The sequence below is a fragment of the Phascolarctos cinereus genome, unplaced genomic scaffold, assembly GCF_003287225.1.
Source record: "Phascolarctos cinereus isolate Bilbo 61053 unplaced genomic scaffold, phaCin_HiC Scaffold_4;HRSCAF=312, whole genome shotgun sequence".
NCBI lineage: Eukaryota > Metazoa > Chordata > Mammalia > Diprotodontia > Phascolarctidae > Phascolarctos > Phascolarctos cinereus.
The window spans coordinates 221,332,915-221,356,047 of NW_027555847.1; the positions used below are offsets into that span (position 1 = coordinate 221,332,915).

General features: G+C 42.7%; 1 protein-coding gene across 2 annotated transcripts in view; it reads right to left on the reverse strand.

Annotated features, from left to right (window-relative positions):
* The window catches only part of TTYH3 (tweety family member 3), a 241,389-nt gene that overhangs the window by 126,913 nt on the left and 91,343 nt on the right, over nucleotides 1–23,133 (reverse strand). For both annotated transcript variants that reach the window (XM_078152926.1, XM_020975229.2), the window contains exon 2: nucleotides 6,451–6,620. In XM_078152926.1, the coding sequence (XP_078009052.1) occupies nucleotides 6,451–6,620 (170 nt within the window). The remainder of the gene's footprint in view (nucleotides 1–6,450; nucleotides 6,621–23,133) is intronic.

Below are 23,133 nucleotides of genomic sequence, written 5' to 3' on the forward strand. Positions count from 1 at the left end.
CTGAACTAACCCCTTTCCCAGGCACAAAAATCTCCTTGTCAAGCTGTCTGCCTGACCCATGAGGATGACCAGGACATTAATAAACAAGTGAGAAAGAGTGACAGAAACAGCAATTGAAATAGACAAAGTGATAGGGACATAGGAATAGAGAAGGAGACTGACATCATCAAGGATATGAAAGAGGCTATAACCAAATTTAGGGGGTGGCAATTAAGGCAGCACAGTATAGTGGGACATGCACTAAATTTGGAGTAACAAAACCTCCCATGTTCTGTCATTTAATACTATTGTGACAATTTTTAATATTTTGGACACAACACTTAACTCCCTATGTCTCCCTTAGTCTCCTCATTGGTGAAATAAGGGGGCTGGACTTAATGCAAGTCTCTTCCATCTCTAGACTTGTTCATCTTATAAAATCGAAAGCACTTGGAAGGGGGGCTTGGTTTTAGGGGCAGGAAGCCTCCAGTTCTACCAGGATGGATTCGGTTTTGTATGGAATAAGACCAAGAAAGCAAGAAGCTTAAGAACAAGGAGGGGAAGGAGAAGGAGAGGGTTCCCAGAAAACTCACAGAAGCCCTGGCTGATGGGCTCCCCCTGAGGCCCTGCTGGCAGACTAGAGGGCCAACTCCCTACTCACGCAAAGGGAAGGGCTGCCATGCAGGAGCCAGGAAGTGGCAAAGAAACAGGCCCTGAGGTGCCGTCCATCTCCACCAGAGCAAATCAAAGTAGTCCTAATGCTTACCGAGGAAGCACTTAGCAGCAGTAATGGGCCTCGGATGACTCCTGAAGAAGAAGTGAACCACTGGAGGCCATTATCAAAGAGAGGGAAGAGACTGTGTGCAGAAGGGCAGCAATGTCAAGGCAGAGATAAAGACTGGGGCTGGGGGAGGGGCAGCGAGAGCAGTGTTTAGAGACAAACCCATGCTATCAGCATTTATCAGGAGCATGGGCAAAAGAACGCTACTTCTGGAGTCAAAAAGCCTTGGGTTGAAGTCCCAGATCTGCCACTGATTCCTAACTGTGCAACCACAGGCAAATCACGGACAATCTGAGCCTCAGTTCTCTCATCTCTAAAATGGTAATGATAATAATACTTTTGCTACCTAACCTCATAGGGCTGGTGTAGGGAAAGTATTTGATAAACCAAAGAATATCATATAAATGGGAGTCACCATCAGGAGAGATACTACGGCATAGTGGATAGAAAGCTGGCCTAGAAGCCAGGAAAAAGTAGGGTCAAATCCCACCTCTGGTAAATACTGGGAAAGTCACTTAATCTTTCAGTGCTCTAGGAAACCTAAAATTTAAAAGAAAACAAAGTTGCAGAGGAGTTGCTGACCTTCATCAGTAGAGGGACTTTTCTCACCTGGGGGAGTTCCCCTAAACCAGGGTGGGGAACCTATGGCCTCAAGGCCACTAGTGGCCTTCTAAGTCCCTGGGTGGGCCCTTTTGACTGAGTCCAAGTTTTACAAAACAAATCCTTTTAATTAAAGGCATTGGTTCTGTGCAGTTTGGATTCAGTCAAAGGCCATACTTATGGACCAAGAGGGTAGGGAACCTGCAGCCTCAAGGCTGGTCAGATTCTTACAATCTAGCCACTGCTTACCCATGTTCAGACCTCACCATGAAACTTCATTTCTCATCTTTGTGCCTTTGGAATGGACATCCTCCACATCTGAACATAATCCTTTTTCACCTTACGTGGCCCTTAATAAAAGGATTTGTTCTGGGGGCAACTAGGTGGCACAGTGGATAGAGCACCAGCCCTGGATTCAGGAGGACCTGAATTCAAATCCAGCCTCAGATACTTAACACTTACTAGTTAGGTGACCCTAGGCAAGTCACTTAACCCCATTGCCTAGCCCCCCCCCCAAAAAAAGGATTTGTTCTGTGAAGTTTGGATTCAGTCAAAGGGCCGCACTTGAGGACCTAGAGGGCCACGTATGGCCTTGAGGCCACAGGTTCCCCACCCCAGGCCTAAACCAATACAATCCAAAAAGTCCAGTCCCTAACATTCTCAGAATCATGTGGGTTGCTAGGTCATTCTTGAGCTAAAGAGCCTGTTGTGATAAGATAAGCCAAGGCTGGGAACAAGGACCCCAAAGGCTGCGAGGAAATTAGTAATGGCCAGGGTAGAGGGGAACTGGGTTTTACCTTCCGTGTATGCCAGGTGTCAAACAGACTTGAGTCCAGATTAAAATGCAATTGGGAAATATTTAACAAAACAAACACAAATACAATAAAACATATAATGTAATATTACATTTTGAAACTCATTCAATGTGTAGCTTACATGGATTTTTGTTGTTATTGAGTCATTTCCGTCATGTCTGACTCTTTGTGATCCCATTTGGGGTTTTCTGGGCAAAGATACTGAAGATACTAAAGCCATTTTCTTTTCCAGGTCATTTTACAGATGGGGAAACTGAGGCAGACAGGGTTAAGTGACTCACCCAGGTCACACAGTTAATAAGTGTCTGAGGCTGAATTTGAACTCAGGAAGAGGAGTCTTCCTAATTCTAGGCCTAGTGCTGTATCCCAGCTGCCCCCTGTGTAGATGAGTGGCCGCAGCTGCTATTTGAGTTTGACATCAGTGGCGTATATTCACAGAGGCAAGCCAGGGGATGATGGTGGTGCAGAGGAAGGAATCAATTATAGCTTTTACCTGCCTAGTCACTTCTGAAACACTCCTCTTATGTCTTACCCATCCCTGAAACCTGGACCACCCTCCTGCCAAGCCTAGCAAGCAGCCCCCTGCCTCTTCTAGGCTGAGGTCTCCCCAGGACACTCATTCTGCATTAACAATAGCTTCGGGAGTCTGCAGGCAGGGTAGCAACAGCAGCAGCCTCCAAGACACTGCTACCACCAACCATCAGGCTAAAAATAGGAGTGGGGAGGACTCCTGGAAGAAAGGGTTAGGAACTGTAGCACCTGCATAGGATCAGGATTAGCTCTTATGGCAGCCGATGCTTGCTAGCTACAGGAAAACCCTGCAGCTCTGGCAGGGATGGGGTGTGGGAATCCTCACTTCCTACAGCTCTACCTCCTGGACCACGGTAGTTCTGGGTGGGGCATCCTAGAAGCAGCAGGCTGGGTCACAGAGTCCGACAATCCCCCCTACCCCCAAAATCAGGGATCCTGGGCCTCCAGAGGCTGATCCATCTCTGGATTTTGCCGATCCCTGGTTCTGTGGATTCGCTTAGTGTCTCAGCAACTGTTCCTGCAAAGGGGTGGGGGCACAGGAGGGCTCCCTGTTGCCTTTGCCAGTGCCTTGTGCAAAGAAGGACTGAAAATACCCAAATGATCAGAGCTAACCTCAAGCAGAGCAGCCTGGCTTTGTCCCTAATGAGCACTCCTCAAAACCCCAGGGTAACCTATCAGCAGTCACATTGCAGGCAATGAATATGGGAAGGCACCTGTTCCCTTCCTAGCCTTCTCTTTTTCTGTCACTAGCATATCCCTCTAAAGCAAGCATCCTTAACCTATTTTGTGTCACATACCCCTTTAGCAGTCCGGTGAAGCCCTATGGTCAGTCCCCTTCTTAGAATAACAGTTTTTAAAATGCATGAAATAAAAGGAAATACACAAAGAAAACCAATTATACTGAAAAAAAGATGTAATGTCTTTTTTCTCACCCAGCTTCATGGACACCCCTGAAATCTATCCACAGAGCCCTTGGGATGTGCACCCCCGGTTAAGAATCATCCTAAAGGAAGCTGGCACACAGATGGGGAGCTCACCTGCAAAACACTAAGTGGGGAGTAGTTCTCTCTCCCACCCCCAACCATACGCACACTTATCTATGGGCTCACTTGCCTCTAGGACACAAAGCATGGTTCTTGAACCACTAACAAGGCACAGTTCAGTCTGTGCTGAGTAAACAGGTGATGAGATGCTCTCTCAGAAGCCTAATGCTGAAGGTGCCTGGCCACACTCCAGGAAGAACCACATACCTAGACAGGTGAGATTCTACCCTGGCTTTTCTGAGATTTCCAGGAGAAGAAAACTCGATAATCCATGCCAAAGCTGAAAAGCCATCAGACAAGCCTTCCTTAAGTCTAACCCTGAGTCTCCCTTGATGCAGGAGCTTAAAGCTGAACCCTCTTGCTCTGAAGAAAACAGAAAGGACTAACACTAGTCCCCTCCTTCTGAGTGACATTTTCTCCTAGGTGAAAGGATATTAATAAATTAAAAAATAAGTCACCTCTCTGAGTATCTACTGGATAATAAAACTGGAAGTTCTTCATCACAGGGATCAACAAATCCTGCATGCCAGCGGGGCCAACTAATTTCTTTTTTCTTTCTTTCTTATTTTTTTAAAAATTATTCGAAGGCAATCATGGTGTGACCTGCCCAGGGTCACAGAGCTAGTAAGCCTGATTTACTCTTGTTCTCCCAACTCTCCGGGGCTCTATCTACTATTAAATTTGGTTTAAGCGTTTTGTTTTTTTTTAAAGTGTGCTGACTAATACATATTTACTTATTATTCTACTCTCTCAATAACCTCAGAAGGAGGCTGCCTTGGTGGATGTAGACCTGGCCTTGAAATCAAGAAAACTTGCGTTCAAACTCCACCTCTGACATTCACTCACTCACTGTCTATATGACTCTGGGCAAGTCATTTAATCTCTGAGTGCCCCAAGCATCTACCCATGAGAGTTCTTAACCTAGCATCCATGGGTTTTTTATGTTTTGATAATTGTATCAATATAATTGATTTCCTCTGTAATCAAGGATTACAAAGGAATTTTGTTTTATGCATTTAAAAACATTTTTCAGAGAAGGGGTCCATGGCTTCCCCAGACTGAAACAGGGGGTCCAGAGCACAAAAAGGACTAAGGATTCCTGCTCTAAGACTGTAAGTAGGAGAGAAGATAAAGTTCCTCATCAGAAGTTCTTCATACCTGTGAAATTATTGGTTCAATATCTCCTTCCAGCCTCTTCCAGCACCAAAACAAAGCAAAAACAAACAAACAAAAAAAAGCCAAGCAAACAAAACCACCTTTGAAAGAATCCACACCACCAGTTAGCCTGCATAACAGCATGGACCCACCCACCTAGGGTTTTTCTCTATGGACACACCAAACAACCTTGTCCAGGTGAGGCCTGATCTATGGATAGGGTTGGTTTCATTCTTTGTATCTTCACTGCCTGGCACAGTGCCTGACACATAGTGGGTGCTTAACAAATTGTTGTTCAGTTGTTTTCAGTGGTGCCCAATTCTTCGTGACTCCATGTGGGGATTTCCTGACAAAGATATTGGAGTGATTTGCCATTTCCTTCTCCAGCTCATTTTACAGATAAGGAAACTGAGGCAAACAGGGTTCATTGACTTGCCCTGGGTTACACAGCTAGTAAGTGTCTGAGGCCCGATTTGAACTCAGGAAGACGAATCTTCCTGACTTCAGGCCTAGAACTTTATCCACTGTGCCATCTAGCTGCCTACTTAATAAATAATTGTTGACTAATTGAGTACCAAAGCTTCTGCCCACATACAGATGGCATAGTAGTACTCAGATGTGCTCTTTGACACTTTCTGATCCTTCCATACACCTCCAGTGATCCTAATTTGGGTCTGGACCTGGACTTCCTAAGCACTTGCTATATGCTAACCAGAGATGGAGAACCTGCGGTCTCAAGGCCACATGTGGCCCTCTAAGTCCTCAAGTGCAGACCTTTGACTGAATCCAAAAGTTTGAATCCAGTATATTCCTCTTTTTGTCATCTTTTCTTCCCCATTAGAATGTAAGCTCCTTTAGGGAAGGCACATTTTTGCCTCTCTTAGGGATAATATCAGAGGGAAATCACTAAGATTAAGGGGGTCTGAGAAAGTGACTTCAGCCGAGAGGTGACTGGAAAAGAAGCCGGGGAAGCCAGGAGAAAAGATGAGGAGGGAGAGAGGTGAAGGCAAAGGCCATCTGTATACACGTGTGGACCGATTGTGAGGAGGTCAGTGTCTCTGAATGACAGAGTACTCAGAGGGGATTATTAATTATTAATAAAACATTTGTTTTTGCTTTCACAGGTCAAATAGTCCAACCCACACAGATGAGGAAACTGAGGGTCAAAGAGGTTAAGTGACAGATAAGGTCAGACAGATAATAAGCATCAAAGGCAGGATTGGGACCAGGTCATCATCTGAGGACTGAACCAGTATGCTACAACTTGAGAGTCAAGGCAAATGTGTTGAACCCTGGTTTAGAAATCTTAGTTGGGGCTCATATAGGGCCCTGGAAGGGACAGAAAAAAAGACAAGGATGCCACTCTATGAGAACCTCCCACACCCCACATCCCACCCAACCCATAAACTTGAGTTGGAAGGCCAGACATCTTCATGGCTTCCACAGAGCTAAGCACTGTACCTGGCACAGAAAAGGTGCTTTGTATGTGTCGAGTGAGAGAAGGGGAGAGAATGAGAAAGGAGGGAGGGCCAGGGCAAGAGCTCACCTGCAGACCAGAGTAGCGATAATGACACACCAGGCCGTACAGCAACAATCAGCATCAAGATGCTCCTCACTTTTCCGATGGCGACAGCACAGCCAGAAGGAGTAGAAGAGGAGGAAGAGGAGGTCGAGAGCCAGGCAAGATATGGCCACGCTACCCAGCAGCAGTAGGGCCTATGGAGAGAGAGATGGGAGATCTGTTAAAAAATCAATAGTCATCAAGGCCAACCTTTGGATTTTACAAATGAGGAAACGGGGATTCAAGAGAGGTTAAGTGATTTGTCCATGGTCGCATAGTAAGTGTCTTATGTAGGATTTGAACCCAGGTCTTTCTGACTCCAAACCCAGTATTTTATCCATTATTTAGTCAATAAACATTTATTAAATAGCACTGTGCTTGGAACACAGTAGGTGCTTAATAACTACACTATACTACATTGCTTCTAAATGTTTGTACGCTCAGGGAAAGTAATAAGCTGGAGGATAATATCCTCCTCACCCCCAAGTCACCAATGAACTCAGTGATGGAGGTGAGTGCTAAGAACAAAGAAAATGGCAGGAGGGAGAGAAGGAGAGCAGGTTGGCATAGAGCTGATGGCTTAGTGGTTTAGATACAAACAGCCTGCCCCACTGGCCTATTTCCTTCAAAGAAGGACGCCAAGAGCAAACCAATAATTAATATTGAACACACAGGCAGCTCTGCCTATGTGCAAAGTGCTTGAGAATCGTTAATTAATCCAACTCTGGGCCATCTGCAAATGAACCCCTTCTTCCTACTGCCAGATAGTTCCTCCTCCCTCCAACGGAACTATGAGCGTCTGGGGAAACCTAGCGTTCCCCAGAGAAATGAAATGATATAAATAAAACTAGCTTCCTGAAAAGCTGCCATATTGTTTTCCCACCTTCCTTAACAGTTTCTTCAGTGATCTCAGTGCCACTAGCAGGCCCAAGGTAGATGGAGGTGGATAGGTGGAGCAGGGGATTGAGGAAGAAAAAGGAGAGAGAAAAAAGAAAGGAAGTGAGGAGAAGAGGGAGGGAAAGGGAAGACATACAAGGAAGAGACAGAAACAGAGAGTGGGACAGAAGGACAGAGAGATCGAGGGAGGAAGAGAGCTACAGAGGTACATAGAGGGAGAAAGGCAAACAGAAAGAGAAGAAATAAAGGAAGAAAGCATTCTGTGAACCACTGACCCACTGCCTGCCTCTATATGCCTGTCTCCCTAATCTCTAACACCCCTCCTCTCACTAGGTGCTTAGTTTATTTCACACTAATTTGCAACTGGCCTACTGCAATGCCATATCATGGCATGGGGGGGAGGTACTCACTGTGTTCCTAAAGGCTTATGGCCAGTGGGGCACAAACCCTAACAGGTCTTATCAGGTTGGAACTTGGTTCAAGTATGGGCTTGGCAACAGACTGTGTGTCATCTGTGGAAGAGCTGAATACAAAGAAAGTCTACTCTCAGAAGGCTGGCCACAGGGTCGCTCAGAAAGACTATCTACTTAAGGTGTGGAGAAGTGATCTGCATGGATGGAGAAGAAACCTACACCAAAGAAATCATGATTCTTTGGTATAATGATGTATTTCCAAGTTGCTTTGTGCTGGGTACAGAACAGGCGAACTGGTTCCTACCTTCTAGGAACTTATAGTCTGTTACCATCCTTTTTCCTAGGTTGCTTCCTCTCCACCCCAAAAGGAATGAGTGGGCTTTCACTTCCTTGGGAATTCCCTTCCTTGTTTCCAAGTGAATCCTGGAGTTGATTTCAATTCCCCTTTCCCTTGTGAAACATCTAGGGAGGAGCATTGGGGCAATAGGGGCAGATCAGGGGCTATGCTATTGAGGGTAGTACATGCCTCTGTGTAATTTCCTCTCTATGGCATCTAGCACAAGGTCACACACATAAGGCCTTAGTAATATTTCCCGCTGATGATGAAGTTTACAAGACAAAGTATTTAGCACCGACCACACTAGCCCAGACTAGTCCAGGTCTCTATCCATCCCTCCAAAGACAAGAGCAATGGACGACGATTCCTATCAGAACTCAAATGCTTTATTTCTCCAAAACTCATCACTCACCCTTCCTTCCCAACCCCCAGTCCCTCTAACTAAGATGGGAATCCGACATCCAGAAACTGATTCTGATCTCAAACGCTGCCTACCCTGTTAACCACAAAGAAATAACAATGAATCACCAAAGTTGAGAAGTAAGACACTCCCACAGAGCTTGTGAAAGCCCATTGTAAGGATGTCTCACAGTAAAAACTTGGGAAAGACTCAGCTTTTCCATTGGCTTCCATTCCACAGTTTGCTGTCTTCTTACAACTGCCAAAAAAGATTTTCCCAAGGCACAGGTCTAACCATGTCTCACCCCCTACTCAATAAATTCCAATAGCTCCCTAATACCACCAGGATCAGATAGAAAGTCCTTTGGCATTTACACAATTTACACAAGTGCTTTACAACCTGAGGCCTTACTACCTTTCTGGGCTCACATTTTGCTCTCCCCCAATTACTGTGGAAGGGAGAAGTGATATCTGTACTAAAGGCAATTTTGGAAACTCTGCTAGTAGTTTTGAGTTTCCCTGAGAAGTCTCAGGCTCCCTTTCTCTGGCTGGCAGGTTTTTAAGAGGGCTGGTACAGGATGGCTAATTTCTGTACAAAGAATTAACCCCATCTCCCATCTCCCCCAATTACCCTACAATCCAGCCATACTGGACTCTTTGCTGTTCCTTGTACGAGACACTGCCATCTTCCATCTCCATGTCTTTTCACTGGCTTTCCCCACTACCCCATGATGCTGGCCTTTTAGAATCCCAGGCTTCCTTCAAGATTCAGCTCCCACAATACCTTCTAGAAGCAGTAGGTCTTTTCTGTCCCCTCATCTGCTAGGCCTTCCTCACTAAGGCTGCATTCCACCTACTAAGTATGGATCCAGCATATTCCTCTTTTTCGTCATCTTTTCTCCCCTATTAGAATGTAAGCTCCGTAAGGGAAGGCACTGTTTTTGCCTCTCTTTGTATCCCTAGAACTTAGCACAGTACCTGGCACACAGTTAATACTTTAAAAATGCTTGTTAATTCTTTGTACAGGATTAGCCATCCTGTACCAGCCCCTTTAAAACCTGCCAGCCAGAGAAAGGGAGCCCGAGACTTACCAAGGAAACTCAAAACTGCTAGCAGAGTTTCCAAAATTGCCTTCATTACAGATATCACTTCATAGCCAACTCTCCTGGGAAGACACACCCCCTTTCCAACTCCATGTTACAGGAGGAACATAATCTCTGCTACCTGATGTCCTTCTCCACTCAGATAATGTTAGAAGGGTAGTAGGCTTTTCTCATTGCCCAGGAGTGCTAGGGAGTCAGTGTCCTTCCCAAATTACTGATCTGCTGGACCATGAGGTCATCACATTTTGTGAACATCTACAAAGCTTTGTGCTGGTGCTCATCAGATACAAAGAGGTATAAGATAATGAATGAACCATGCTCTAAGAGACTTACAATCTGAGAAAGGACTTTTTCTATGCTAGCTGCCAAATGGGTGCTTCAGACAATACATCCTGGAGATTAAAGAGTAATGCTGTCAAAGCTCACCAGGGTCTCCAATGACAGGGCTAAGCCTGGGATGGTACATGCTGACTTTGGCCCCAAACCAGAATCACCTTCAATCTGATGCAGAAATACCTCCCCTATCACATTCACCAACCTGCTGCTTACGCTTAGCCTCTGGCTACATCCTAACTAGTCAGTGCTTAGAGGGATAAGGGTTGTTAAAGTGGTGATTTGGGGAAGTTTTTCCTGATTGGGGCAGTAAGGAGAGTAAAAAACAAAAAACAAACAAAAACTAGACCACTTGATAACAAAGAGTTTCTTTAAAGTTAGAAAAGACAGCCTAGGACATCACCACATTATAAAATATCACTTTAAATAATTAAGATTTGATAAATCAGTCAGCCACAAACAAGGTCTTGGCTCGAACCAAACCAATCCTTTACAGTTGGTCAAAGGAGCTCTGCTGACTCCAGCTTCCCAGGGCTGGCAGGACCATGTCATTCCCTAAGCAGGCAGAAGGCCTGACTTCTGGGGAAAAGAATCTTCATAAATCTGGCTTTAGATTAGAAAATAGAAGATGGGAAGTCTAATGGAGGAATGGGAGAAGGAAGGAAATGAGCATTTCTGTAGCATGTGCTACGTGCGCCAGGTAACGGGCTAAGCGCTTGACAAATGTTACCACATTTGATCCTCACAACAACCGTGCAAAGTAGCTACTGTCATTAACCCCATTTTACAGTTGGAGAAACTGAGGCAAACAGAGGTTAAGTGACTTGCCCAGGGTCACCCAGTTAGTAAGTGTCCAAGGCCATATATAATGGCTAGGAGAAAAGGCAAGGGAAAAGTGGAGCTGCGAATAAGGGACAGACAGCCCCATTCTAGATGCTGGAGTTTCTTAGCTAAGGAGGAAATCTCTTGATCAACTACTAAATGAATATTTTGGAGTACCTCTGACTTTCCCCTCCAAAAGCTCTTTGTTCAGATGGAGCCTCCATTCACTAGTCCTGCCAATCACTCCCCAGAATTACTAGAGATAGGGGTTGATCTCAAGTTATTGAGCTATGATGTATACACTCATCTTGAATAAATAAGAATTGGGCAAATTGATCTTCCTATACACTCTGCTTTTTGCCTCCAAGATTCATATCTATGCATAAGGTTGTGAAAGTTTGCTCTTAAAAAAAATGTTGTGAGAATGGTTACTAATAAAAGGTATTTCAAATGGTAACTCCTGAAGAAGAAAAACCATCTTCCAGGGGCAAGTTTACTTCCACCCTCACACATTAGGCACTTACTTCACTTTGCAACAGCTCACATAAGTCTCCCCAAAGCTTCTCTAAATTCTTCACAATCATCTTGATCTTAGAGCAAAATGATAATCTGTCATTAAGGTACCATAATTTGCTGAACCATTTCCACCACATATTTCCTTCGTTTAGAAGATATTGAGATAGTGAACCATACCTTACACCAAAAAAAGAAAGGAGTAGGAAAAAAGCAGTTCAGCAAAACTAACCAATATATCAACCAAGCTGGACAGTATATACAATGTTTTACACATCCATAGTCCTCTGCCTCTGCAAAGAAGGAAGGTGAATTTTCTCATCTCTTTTTTGGGGACAAACTTGGTTATAATTCTTAGGTTCAAAGATCACTGCAAATGGCAACTGCAGCCATGAAATTAAAAGACACTTGCCCCTCAGAAGGAAAGCCATGACAAATCTGAACAGCATACTAAAAAGCAGAGACATCACCTTTCTGACAAAGGTCTACATGGTCAAAGTTGTGGTTTTTACACTAGCAAATTATGGCTGTGAAAGGCGAACTATAAGGAAAGCTGAGTGGCACAGAAACAATGTTTTTGAATTGTGGTGTTGGGGAAGACTTTTGAGAGTCCCTTGAAGATTGAACCAGTCAACTTAAAGAAGGTATACTTAATACTTAAAGAAAATCACAAGGAGATCAAATAAGTCAATACTTAAAGAAAATAATTCAGACTATTCACTGGAAGGTCAAATACTGAAGCTAAAGCTTAACTACTTTGGCCATATAATGAGAAGACAGGACTCATTGGAAAAGACCCTGATGTTGGGAAAGATTGAAGGTGAAAAGGAAAGGGAATGGCAGAAATGAGATGGATAGATGGTGTCATGGAAACAACGAACATGAAGTTGGACAGACTTTCAGAGATAGCTGAGGGTAGAAGGAGCTGGTGTGCTACAGTCCATGGGGTCACAAAATATTAAACACAACTGAATGACTCGACAACAACAACAACAAATTGGTTATCACAATTACCCGGCTTTCAGATTTTTTTTGTTTTTTTCATTTATACTGTAGTCATTATGCATACTGTTTTCTTGGTTCTAGTCACTTTACTCTGTATCAACTCATTAGTCTTCTCATGTTCTTCTGAATCCTTCATATTCATCATTTCTTATGGCTCACCAAGATTCCATTTCATTCATGTTCCACAATTTTTCAGACATTTTCCCAATTGATAGGCACCTACTTTGTTTTCCGCTCTTTGCTATCAGGGAAAGTTTTTATATCAATATTTTGGTGTAAATGGAGCCTAGCTTGCTGGCTTTTTTTTCCTTCTTGATATACTCAGCCAAAGAGTATGGACGCCATCCTACATTTTCAAGGAAGGAAGAGTTTGTTGGGGACCTTCTACTTGTGATCTTACAGATCCACTATATCTCTGGAAGGCAAAACAAATAATATGACTATTCATCCCACTGGGAACCAACAAACACATGGAGAGCCAAGATGATGGCTTGCAGATGAAAGTCCAACTTTCCAGAAGTTTGCTAAGATGAAACAGCAAGATTTGGACAAGGACCAGATTTGATACAACCAGACAGTTATTTTATTCCACAACATTAACTCTCTGAGGCCTCAGGGTTCTCAGGAATTAAGCAAACAGCCTCCACCTCTTTCCTTTCCCTCCAGGGGCCTCTGGGTCACCGGAAATATGTCAATCAGGATTTAGCTCTCAAAATGTTCCCATGGATCCCTGAAGGGTACCAAAAGGACACAGCACTGGAAACCCATGGAGAGGAACAGAGACCATCTCACAGCCCTGAGTAAACTCTGTTCCTTTTCCTGACTTCATGAAAGATACAAGTGGTCCCCATGTGTGGAGTATATTGTCTCCTCACCTCACATCTGCCTTGTAGAACCCCCAAGTTTCCTTAAAAGCATAACAACTCAGGTACCACCTCCTAAACAGGGTCTTCCCTGATTGCACCTCCCCCCACCCTCCACCCCCCAGGTATTAACACTTTCTCCCCCTGGAAATTGCTTAGTTTAGGCTGTCTGTTGATTTACCTAGGGCATATTGTACACAGAAGAGAATGTGAAAGGCAGGAGCCCCTCCATTGTTGGGTTGGGTTTCTTCCTCTAACCTAACACATAGCTTTGTGCAGAGCAGGTGTTTGACAAATGCTTGTTAAATTGAACAGCTCTGGCTTCTGTAATCATTTGCAGGTAGCCATTGACTACAATGGAAAAGATGGGGCTGTAGCCTTTTACTTCCTACTCAGGCTTCTTATCCTACCCACTATCTGCTGCCTCTCTCAAAGGCTTCATCAACATTATTATTCAATTCTTGAATGATCTTCAATTAAATAATTAGTGTGGGAACTTTCTCCACCTAGATCTATAGCTTAGGCTGTGGTCTTTTTTTTCTTTTTAATAATGGCTACGGCAAACATATTTATACACACACACACACATATATATATTATGAATAAAAAACCATGAACCTAGTTCAGTTGATTAACAGATGAGAGAGAATATAAGTTCTTTGAAAGCAGGAATGATTTCATTTTTCTTATCCAACCTTCTCCCTCTCCACCCCCACTATCCCCACCGCAATGCCTGACACATAGAAGGTATTTATCAAATGCTTGATTAATCATTTATACCCTTCCACAAATTTGCCTTCAGACAAAAAAACATATAGGCATCTACCACTAACCTAGTACTCAAAGCCTCTCCAGCTTGGTAAAACATCTAGGGTAGGGGTTCTTACCCAGGAGTCTGTGAATTTATTTTTTGTTTGTTGTAGTAGTAGTAGTAGTAGTAGTAGTAGTAGTAGTAGTAGTAGTAGTAGTAGTAGTAGTAGTAGTAGTAGTAGTAGCAGTGGTAGTAGTAGTGGTAGTAGTAGTGGTGGTGGTGGTGGTGGTGGTGGTGGTGGTGGTGGTAGTAGTAGTAGTATAGTAGTAGTAGTAGTAGTAGTAGTAGTAGTAGTAGTGGTGGTGGTGGTGGTGGTGGTAAGGAGCTAGGGGGTATAGTGGATAGAATGCTGGACATGAAGTCAAGAAGACCTGAGATCAATCTATTTCTCAGGGTGGCAGCTAGGTGGTAAAGTGGAAAGAGTGCCAGGCCTGTAGCCAGAAAGATTCATCTTCCTGAGTTCAAATCTGACCTTAGATACTTACTAGCTATGTGACTGTGGGCAAGCCACTTAACTGCTATCTGCCTCAGTTTCCTCATCTTTAAAATGGGGATAATAATAATAATACCTATCTCTCAGGGTGGCAGCTAGGTGGCAAAAAGGATAGAGTGTTGGGCCTGGAGTCAGAAAGACTCATCCTCCTGAGTTCAAATATGGCCACAGACACTTACTAACTGTGTGACTCTGGGCAAATCACTTAATCCTGTTTGCCTCAGTTTCCTCATCTGTAAAATGAGCTGGAGAAGGAAATGGCAAACCATTCCAGTATCTTTGCCAAGAAAATCCCAAATTGGGCCACAAAGAATAAGATATGACTGAAAAATGATTGAACCATCTATCAGAATTGTTGTGAGGATGAATATAATATTTGTAAAGAGATTTTCAGACCTTAAAGTACTATGTAAATGATAGCTATTATTATTTTTCTAAATATTTGATAACTGTATTTCAGTATACTTGGTTTCCTTTGTGATCCAGTGAATTTTATTTTATGTATATAAAAACATTCTGGGAAGGGGTCCATAGGCTTCATCAGGCTGCCAAAGGGGACCAGGCCACAGAAAGGGTTTAAGAACCCCTGCTATTCCCCATTAATCTAGTTATCTGGTGCTTCCATTGAGAGTACTTTCTGGAGACTAGAACCTAGAGCTCTGTCCTGCACTATTCCTCACGTTGGCTAAATTTCCAAGAGATAGTGGTGATCAGAGGTGCTGAGAGAGGCAACCTGTGGTTTGTGGGGCTCTGGATTTGACAGCAGACACTCCTGACACAGAAAACAGGATTCCATTTGTCCAGGAAACTGTCTTTGTCCTCCAACGCACAGCCTTGGACACATTTAGAAAAACCGTAGAGGAAGAATATGCACAGGTTCCCACTGTTTTCATGTCATAACTGCCCCAAGGGACAGGAAAAGGGCCCAAAGGGGTGGGTGTTCAAGAACACCGTGAGGGGAGGTTTCTGAAATAGGAATCACACCATGTGGAAACCGACTGGACAAATGAGGCCACAGCCAGGTTACGAGATAACACAGCTATGTAGACCAATGGTATATGATTTTCCTGATTGTCATCTAATTTCAATTCAATTCAATAAACACTTATGAAGCCTTAACACACACACACAAAAAACCCAAATCCTGCTATGGTGACAAAGATCTTCAGAACTCAGAGTCAAGTCCATGCCACAGTCAAGCATCAAAGTAGGACTTTAGTGGAAGATATCGATACCAATAATAATCAATCAATTATCAATAATAATAATATTTTTATTATTAATGTTATAATGAACAAGAACCATCAGCTTGCATTTTCAAGGAACGTTTTCAAAGAGGCTTCTTATCCATGACCTCATTTGAGTGTCATAACATCCCCTGAGATCCACAGGGCAGGCTTAATCATACCATTTGACGTGTGAGAAAACTGAGGCCCGAAAAGTGACCTGACTTGCCAGGGAATCATGTAGCAAGCTAGTAAATGGAATGAGTCCCACCTCCTGACTCCTTGCTTAAGTCCTATACCACACCATCTGTCATAGTGATTGGAATACATACCATCAACCCAACTGGGGGGTGGGGGAGAGAAGGGAGCCAGTGATATAGGAGATAAATCACAGAATGTCAGCTTGAGTCCAAACCCCTCCCTCATTTTTTTTTAACCAGAACTGTGATTTCACTGGTATAAGAAAGGGAACTTCGGTAAAGAAAAACACTCTGTCAATACAGTTCAGCATCTCTTCCACAAATTACAATCTTGAGAGTTGCCTGGGACACTGAGACATTATATGGTTTGCCTTGGGTCTCATACCAGGTATTAGTCCAAGGTGGGACTTGAACCCAGGTTTTCTTGATTCCAGAGGCCAGCTTTCTATTGCCTCAGGCTGCTTCTTTCCCTCCTTCATTTTATGGAGGAGGAAACTGAAGCCCAGAGTAGTGCTACAATAATTCTGGTCCTCCATCTCCAACCAAAGCTCAGGGTCATCCCCCTACTCCCACCTCAGGGACCCCAGGTTCTAAAAGGTAATCTTTGACTTTATCTTGGCAGGAACCAATCCACCAATGCTCATCCTTGGCACTTAGCACAGTGCCTGGCATATAGCTGGCACTTATCCATTATAAGTACTTGGATACTTAATTATAACTACACTTACACTATAAATATTTAAATACTTATCCATTCATTCATTCATAGAGGCAAAGTTCAATTCAATTCAATAAACATTTATTAAGTGCCTACTATGTGCTAGCAACTGGCAAGACTGAGGACTAAACTCAGTTGTTCTGAATCCAAATCCAGGACACCTGCTATGCCACCCTTCCTCAACAGGTCCTTAAAGCTTTTCTTCTCTTTCAAAGAAGTATCTGATTTCCCCCCTTCTCTATTACCCTACTTTACCCTTTTTCCTCCCCGCCCCAAAATTCACCTTCTTCTAGAACCTAGGTCCCTCTCCTCCTCCCATGATCAGCTTGGGAGCTCTGCCTGCCTTGCACTCTCTTAAAGTACCCTTGCTTTTCCCTATTCCCAGACACGACGGGTAGTTCATCCCATGTGCTGGCATGGGGGACAACCAACTCCTGCCAATGAGCAACTGCTCATCGGAAGGCAGAGCAGCTGGGTCTGGGAGGATGGCTTAAGGCCCAACAGTAAGGGACCCTTTGCCTTTAGAAAGCCAGACCCTTCAGGAATCCCTGGAAAGCAGCAAGAGACATGACTTATTTCAAAGGCTCAGTTCCTCTGCCAGCTTCAAGGGAAGGCAGTCACTGTCCGGCAGTTAGCCATTTTCATTTCCTTTACAACTGGCCCTGGGGTGGGGAAGGAGAGGTGGAGGAACAGCTGACCACTTTGGTGGTTAAACACCAGCTTTTCAAAATTAGATGAGGTCCTACCTCCCTGAGTGCCCACTATGAGGGGCCAAAACCACGCCCCTGCTCCCTTCCTACTCATTCCCCCATCTGCCTCCCTCCCCACCATTCCCCTCTTTGACATTTCCCACTGATATTCCTTCTTTCTTTGGAATCAAAGCCCATTAGTTAAGAAGAAACCAGATTGATGGAGTTGTTTTTGTTCTGTTTGGCCCTGTACATCAAACCGGAAAGAGAGGTGGAAGATGTCAACTGGAAGATTCTGGTTCATGTAAGGGAAAAATACACACACACACACACACACACACACACACCCCACTTTCCCCAAAATTAAGTGGAACAGACTGCTGCAGGATGTAGCAAGTTCTTCATCCCTGGAGGCCTTCAATCAAAGACTAGATGTTGTAAAGAGTATTTCTATTAAGGAACGGGTTTAAATGAGATGACTTTTGAAGTCACAAAAAGAGGTTAAGAACTAGAAGTACAGCGAGTTTCTCAAGTAGGTGAGGGGAAAAGATAAAGGAGGGAATTTTAGAGAGGTAGGTAAAATAAGGTATAAGAGGATAAGGGGGAAAGATAAGGTAATAAGGATAGGGTAAAAAGAGAGGCTGAAAAGGAAAATAGTAAAAATAAGATGGAGGGAAATTCACAAATAGTAATTAGAACTCTGTCAAATCTATAAGATTGATAAATTGTCAAAGGATATGAACAGGCAGTTTTCCAACAAAGAAATCAAAATAATTTATAGTCATATATTAAAAAATGCTCTAAATCACTATTGATCAGAGAAATGCAGATTAAAACAACCTTAAAATATCATTTTACACTTACCAGATTGGCTAAAATGATAGAAAGGGAAAGTGACAAATGTTGGAGGGGATGTGGAAAAATTGGGACAGTAATTCATTGTTGGTGAAATTGTAAAATGATCCAAACATTTTGGAGAGCCATCTGGAATTATGTCCAAAGGGTTATTAAAATACCTATACCTGTTGGGCACAATAACAGAATATTGTATACAGTAACAGCAAGAGCAACTTTGAGCAAATAAGTTATTTTGTCTATTATAAATACCCAAATTAATCATAAAGGACATATGAAGATAGATGCCATCTGCATCCAGAGAAATAACTGATAAATAGAAGTATGTATAGAATAATTTTACACATATATACCTATTTGTGTCTAATGGTAGACATCTCTAGGGTGGGAGAGGGGAGGGAAGAAAAAAGAAAAAAAATTACATGATAATTTTATTGTATATTTATTTGAAAGGAATAGCAAGTTGTGCATATTAGATTTTCAGTTTCATGTACAATCATCCTTTTTATTGTACTGTTATGGAAATGCTTGTTTTATTCCATAAATTAAAAATTAAAAAAAATCCAATTCAACATAAATTTAATTTGTTGTTGTTTAATTATTTCAGTCTCTTTGTTAAGTCAGACATACTAGAGTGGTTTGCCATTTCCTTCTCCAGCTCATTTTATAGATGAGGAAACTGAGGCAAACAGGGGAAGTGACTTGCCCAGGGTCACACGGCTAGGAAGTGTCTGAGGATGGATTTGAACTTTTGGGGATGAGTTTTCCTGACTCCAGGCCTGGCACTCTATCCACTGTGCTACCTAGCTGCCCTAAGAAGGTGTGGGAAAGGATTATTATGAAAGATGACACTTTAGTTAGAACTTGAAGGAAGCCAGGGAAGCCAGGAGACTGTGGCAATGAGGGAAAGCACGCCAGACACTATGCTAAATGCTGGAGATACAAAGAAAAGGGGGCAGACCCTGCCTCCAGCAGCTCACATTCTAATGGGGGACTCAACATGCAAACAATTATGTAAATACAAGAGTAAATTGGAGAAAAATTCAAACTTCAAAATGTCTTCTGTTACAGGTATATCTCAGAGCATGTTTAGGCATTTCTCTCTCAAGCAAAACAATGCTTGAATTTAGATTAATGCCAATAAACATTGTTTCTGGCAGACTTGTGCCTCTAACACAGAGTACAGTATTGATATTTTTTTTCTTTGATACATTCAAACCCATTTCTGAATCAAAATCCCCTCTATGACATCCCCAATGAGTGGTCAATCAACTTCCCCTGGAAATGCTCTAGTCACGGGGTGCTCCCATTCCGTAGTAGTCCATTCTGCTTTTCAACCACTCATTGTTGGGAATTGGGGGGCAGGTAGGAGGCATAGTGGATGCAGTGCCAGGCCTGGAGTCAGGAAGACTCATCATTGTGAATTCAAATCTGGCCTCAGGCACTTACCCCCTGTGTGACCTTGGGCAAGTCACTTAGCCCTGTTTGCCTCAGTTTCCTCATCTGTAAAAATGAACTAGAGAAGGAAATAGCAAACCACTCTAGTATCTAGATTTGCCAAGAAAACACTAAATGAGGTCACAAAGAGTCAGACAGGACTGAAAAACAACTGAACAACAATTGTTGGGAAATATTTTTGCATTGAGTCAAAATTTGCTTCTCTCCAACTCCCACCCATTTCTCCCAGTTCTTCCCTCTGGAGCCAAACAGAATGAGTGTAATCTCTCTTCCATGTGATAATTCTTCAAATACTTAAAGAAAGCTATCATGTTCCCCTCTCCCCCAAGACTTCTCTTCTGCAAGATAACTCCCTAGTTCTTTTAACCAATCCGCATATGGTCTGGTTTAAAATTCCCTCACTATCTTAGTTGCCTCCATTCTGGAATTACTATGCTTTGTTAATGTCTTTCCTAAAATGTGGTACTCATAATTTAACACAATACTTCTACTCTTTAAATGGAGTCAAGACATAAAAAGGGCAGTCAAGGACAGTCTAGGACAGAAAACAACTTTTGCCACCCCCCAGCATCAGATCTGTAGTAGATAGCTAGTCACTGTGAGAACAGAAGTCTAGTGGGGCAAAAAAGAATCTGTCTTCATTTTCTGCTGACTTTACAAAATCCAAAAAGATCAGTAGCAACAAATTAGACCTACCCCAGGAAATGTGAAGCCAGGAAGAGAGTCTGCTAAAGAAAAAATCAAAAGGTCTTCCTGTTTTAAAGCTTAAGATAAACTATATTCCCTTCTTGGGATGCACCAAATTTCCACTGTCCAGATGACTTCCTGAAACCATTCAGGGATGACCCTAAGTCTGGTCCCCCAGACTATTAATAACTCCCAGCTGTGCTACCCTGGCCCTTCTCTCTTCAGTCCTTCTCCTCCCACCCCTTGTCCTCATATCCCCTTCTTTGGGGATAGGAGGAGAAGGGAGTTCAGGGGAAGGATACTCAGACTGAGTAACAGCCAAGAGAAAATCATCAGCATAGAACTACAGCAGTCATACCATTCATACTTGTGGCAGTGATCTTGAAGCTAACCACCATTTTAGTTTTGGAGCTATGGGTCCAATTCGGTCACTGTAGTGTCTGATGGGGATTTAAGATGGCAGGGCTCAAAAGAATCCTTCTGCAATACCTAAGGCCTTAGATTTTTCTAGTCATTTAATAGTTCCAGAGGATCATTTGCCTCATTGTTCATCAAAACATTTACACACACACACACACACACACACACACACACACACACACACACACACTTTTTCCTAGAGGGAAATACAACCATTATTGTGGCAACATTGTTAAATAATCCTCAGAACTGAGGATTTTAAGGTAAAATTAAAATCTATGGTAGAAAATGCTACAGCAAAAATCTCTTTAGTTGGAGGGGCATTTGGGGCCTCAGTCTGGCCACAACTAAAGGGTCCTTGGATTCAATCACTGACACAGCAATGGAACTCTCAATCACGAGGGCCACGCAGAGAGAGCCAGGTCAGGAAATCAGACATGAGAACTAATACACACTGTTCCACTGGGGGAGGTGGGGGAAAGATTACTAAAGAGTTCAGATTTCCTTTTAAACAGAAACCTTGAGATTGAGTTACCTCTCAACCAATATACCTAATTTAAGTAATACTTCCCCCAAAAGAAAACCACAACCTTTTAACCATCTTCTTGAGAGCAACCATAAATCTAGCCTGGGCTACAACAAAATACTCAAACATGAGGTAAAAAAAATGGGGAAATAGAAAAAAGACTTAGATAAAATAAAGATAAAAACTGGACCTGTGGCTTCATTGGTATAGGGAACTCATAGGTAAAGAAATGCCCTCTATCAGTGTAGATCAGCACCTTCTCTGACACTTAACAGCCTTAGACAGCTGCCTAGAGCAAGGTTAAGTAACGTACCCAGGATACCACAGGCAGCACTTGAACTCAGATTTCTTCCTGGCTTTGAGACCAACTGTCTAGCTACTACACCCTCCAGTGTCTCTCTAAGAAATTTTGCCAAATGAAAGTAACAAAACATTTTGACTTTCTTGGTGTTTTTTTTTAATGGTATTTAGTACAGACATGTAAGAAAAAGGTTTATGTCATATAAATGTATAGTCATAAGGACTAGAAGAGAATTTAATGAGCTATCGATAAGCCGACACATCTTGCTTTAAGTATGTCTACCTTCTGTTGTAAGTTACTTGGACTTTAACCATCTATTTGATTTTTTTTCTGCAAAGTTATTTAAGTTTATGATCTAACGAAAAAAGAAGAAAAGAGATACCACATCTTCAGGGGGAAGAGTGGTGCAGTTTAGACACCTATCTTACCTACAGGAAAGCAGGAGCAGATGAAGATAAGAGAACGGGGGCAGGGAGAGGGGGAGGCCAGGGGTGTGATAGAAGGGACCCCAGATTGGGGGAGGGGTAGTCAGAAGCAAAACCCTTTTGAGGAGGGACAGGTTGAAAGGAGACACAGAATAGAATGAATGGGGGGAAATAGGATGTGAGGAAATACAGTTAGCAATAGTAAATGTGAAAAAACTTTTGAAGCAGGCTTCTCTGATAAGCATGTAGAGAACTGAATCCGCTTTGTAAAGATGAGGGCTGTTCCACAGTTGATGGATGACTGGGGTGTCTATGGCGTGTGAGGGGATGCTGTAAACTCACTATTGACTGGAGAAATACAAATTAAAACAATTCTGAGGTACTACCTCATACCTATTAGATTGGCTAATAGGACAGAAAAGATAAATGACAAATGTTGGAAGGGATATGGGAAAAGAGACATTAATGCATTGTTGGTGAAGTTGTGAACTGATTCAACCATTCTGTAGAGCAATTTGGAACTATGCCCAAAGGGCATATCCCTTGACTTGGTAATACCACTACTACTACTACTACTACTACTCTACTACTACTACTACTACTACTACTACTACTACTACTACTAGGTCTGTATCCCAACAGAGATAAAAAATAAAAAGGAAAAGGACCTCTATGTACAAAAATAGGTATAGCAGCTCCTTTCTAGGAGTGAAGAATTAGAAATTGAGGGGAAGCCCATCATTGGGGAATGGCTGAACAAGTTGTGGTATGTGATTATGATGGAATACCATTGTACTATAAGAAATGATAAGCACCATGCTCTCAGAAAAACCTGGAAAGACATGCATGATGCAAAGTGAAATGCACTGTGTACAAAATAACAACAATATTCTAAGATGATCAGCTGTGAATGACTTCGCTGTTCTCAGCAATACAACAATCTAAGACAACTCTGAAGGACTTCTGATGAAGAATGCTGTTCATCCGCACAGAAAGAACTGATGGTGTCTGAATACAGATTGAAGCATTTTTTTAATTTTCTTTACTTTTCTTGTTTTTTTTTTCTGTTTTCTTTCACAACATGATCATTATGCATATGTTGTGCATGACTACACATATATAACATTTATCGAATTGCTTGCCTTCTCAATGGGTGGGGGAGGGAGGAAGGGGG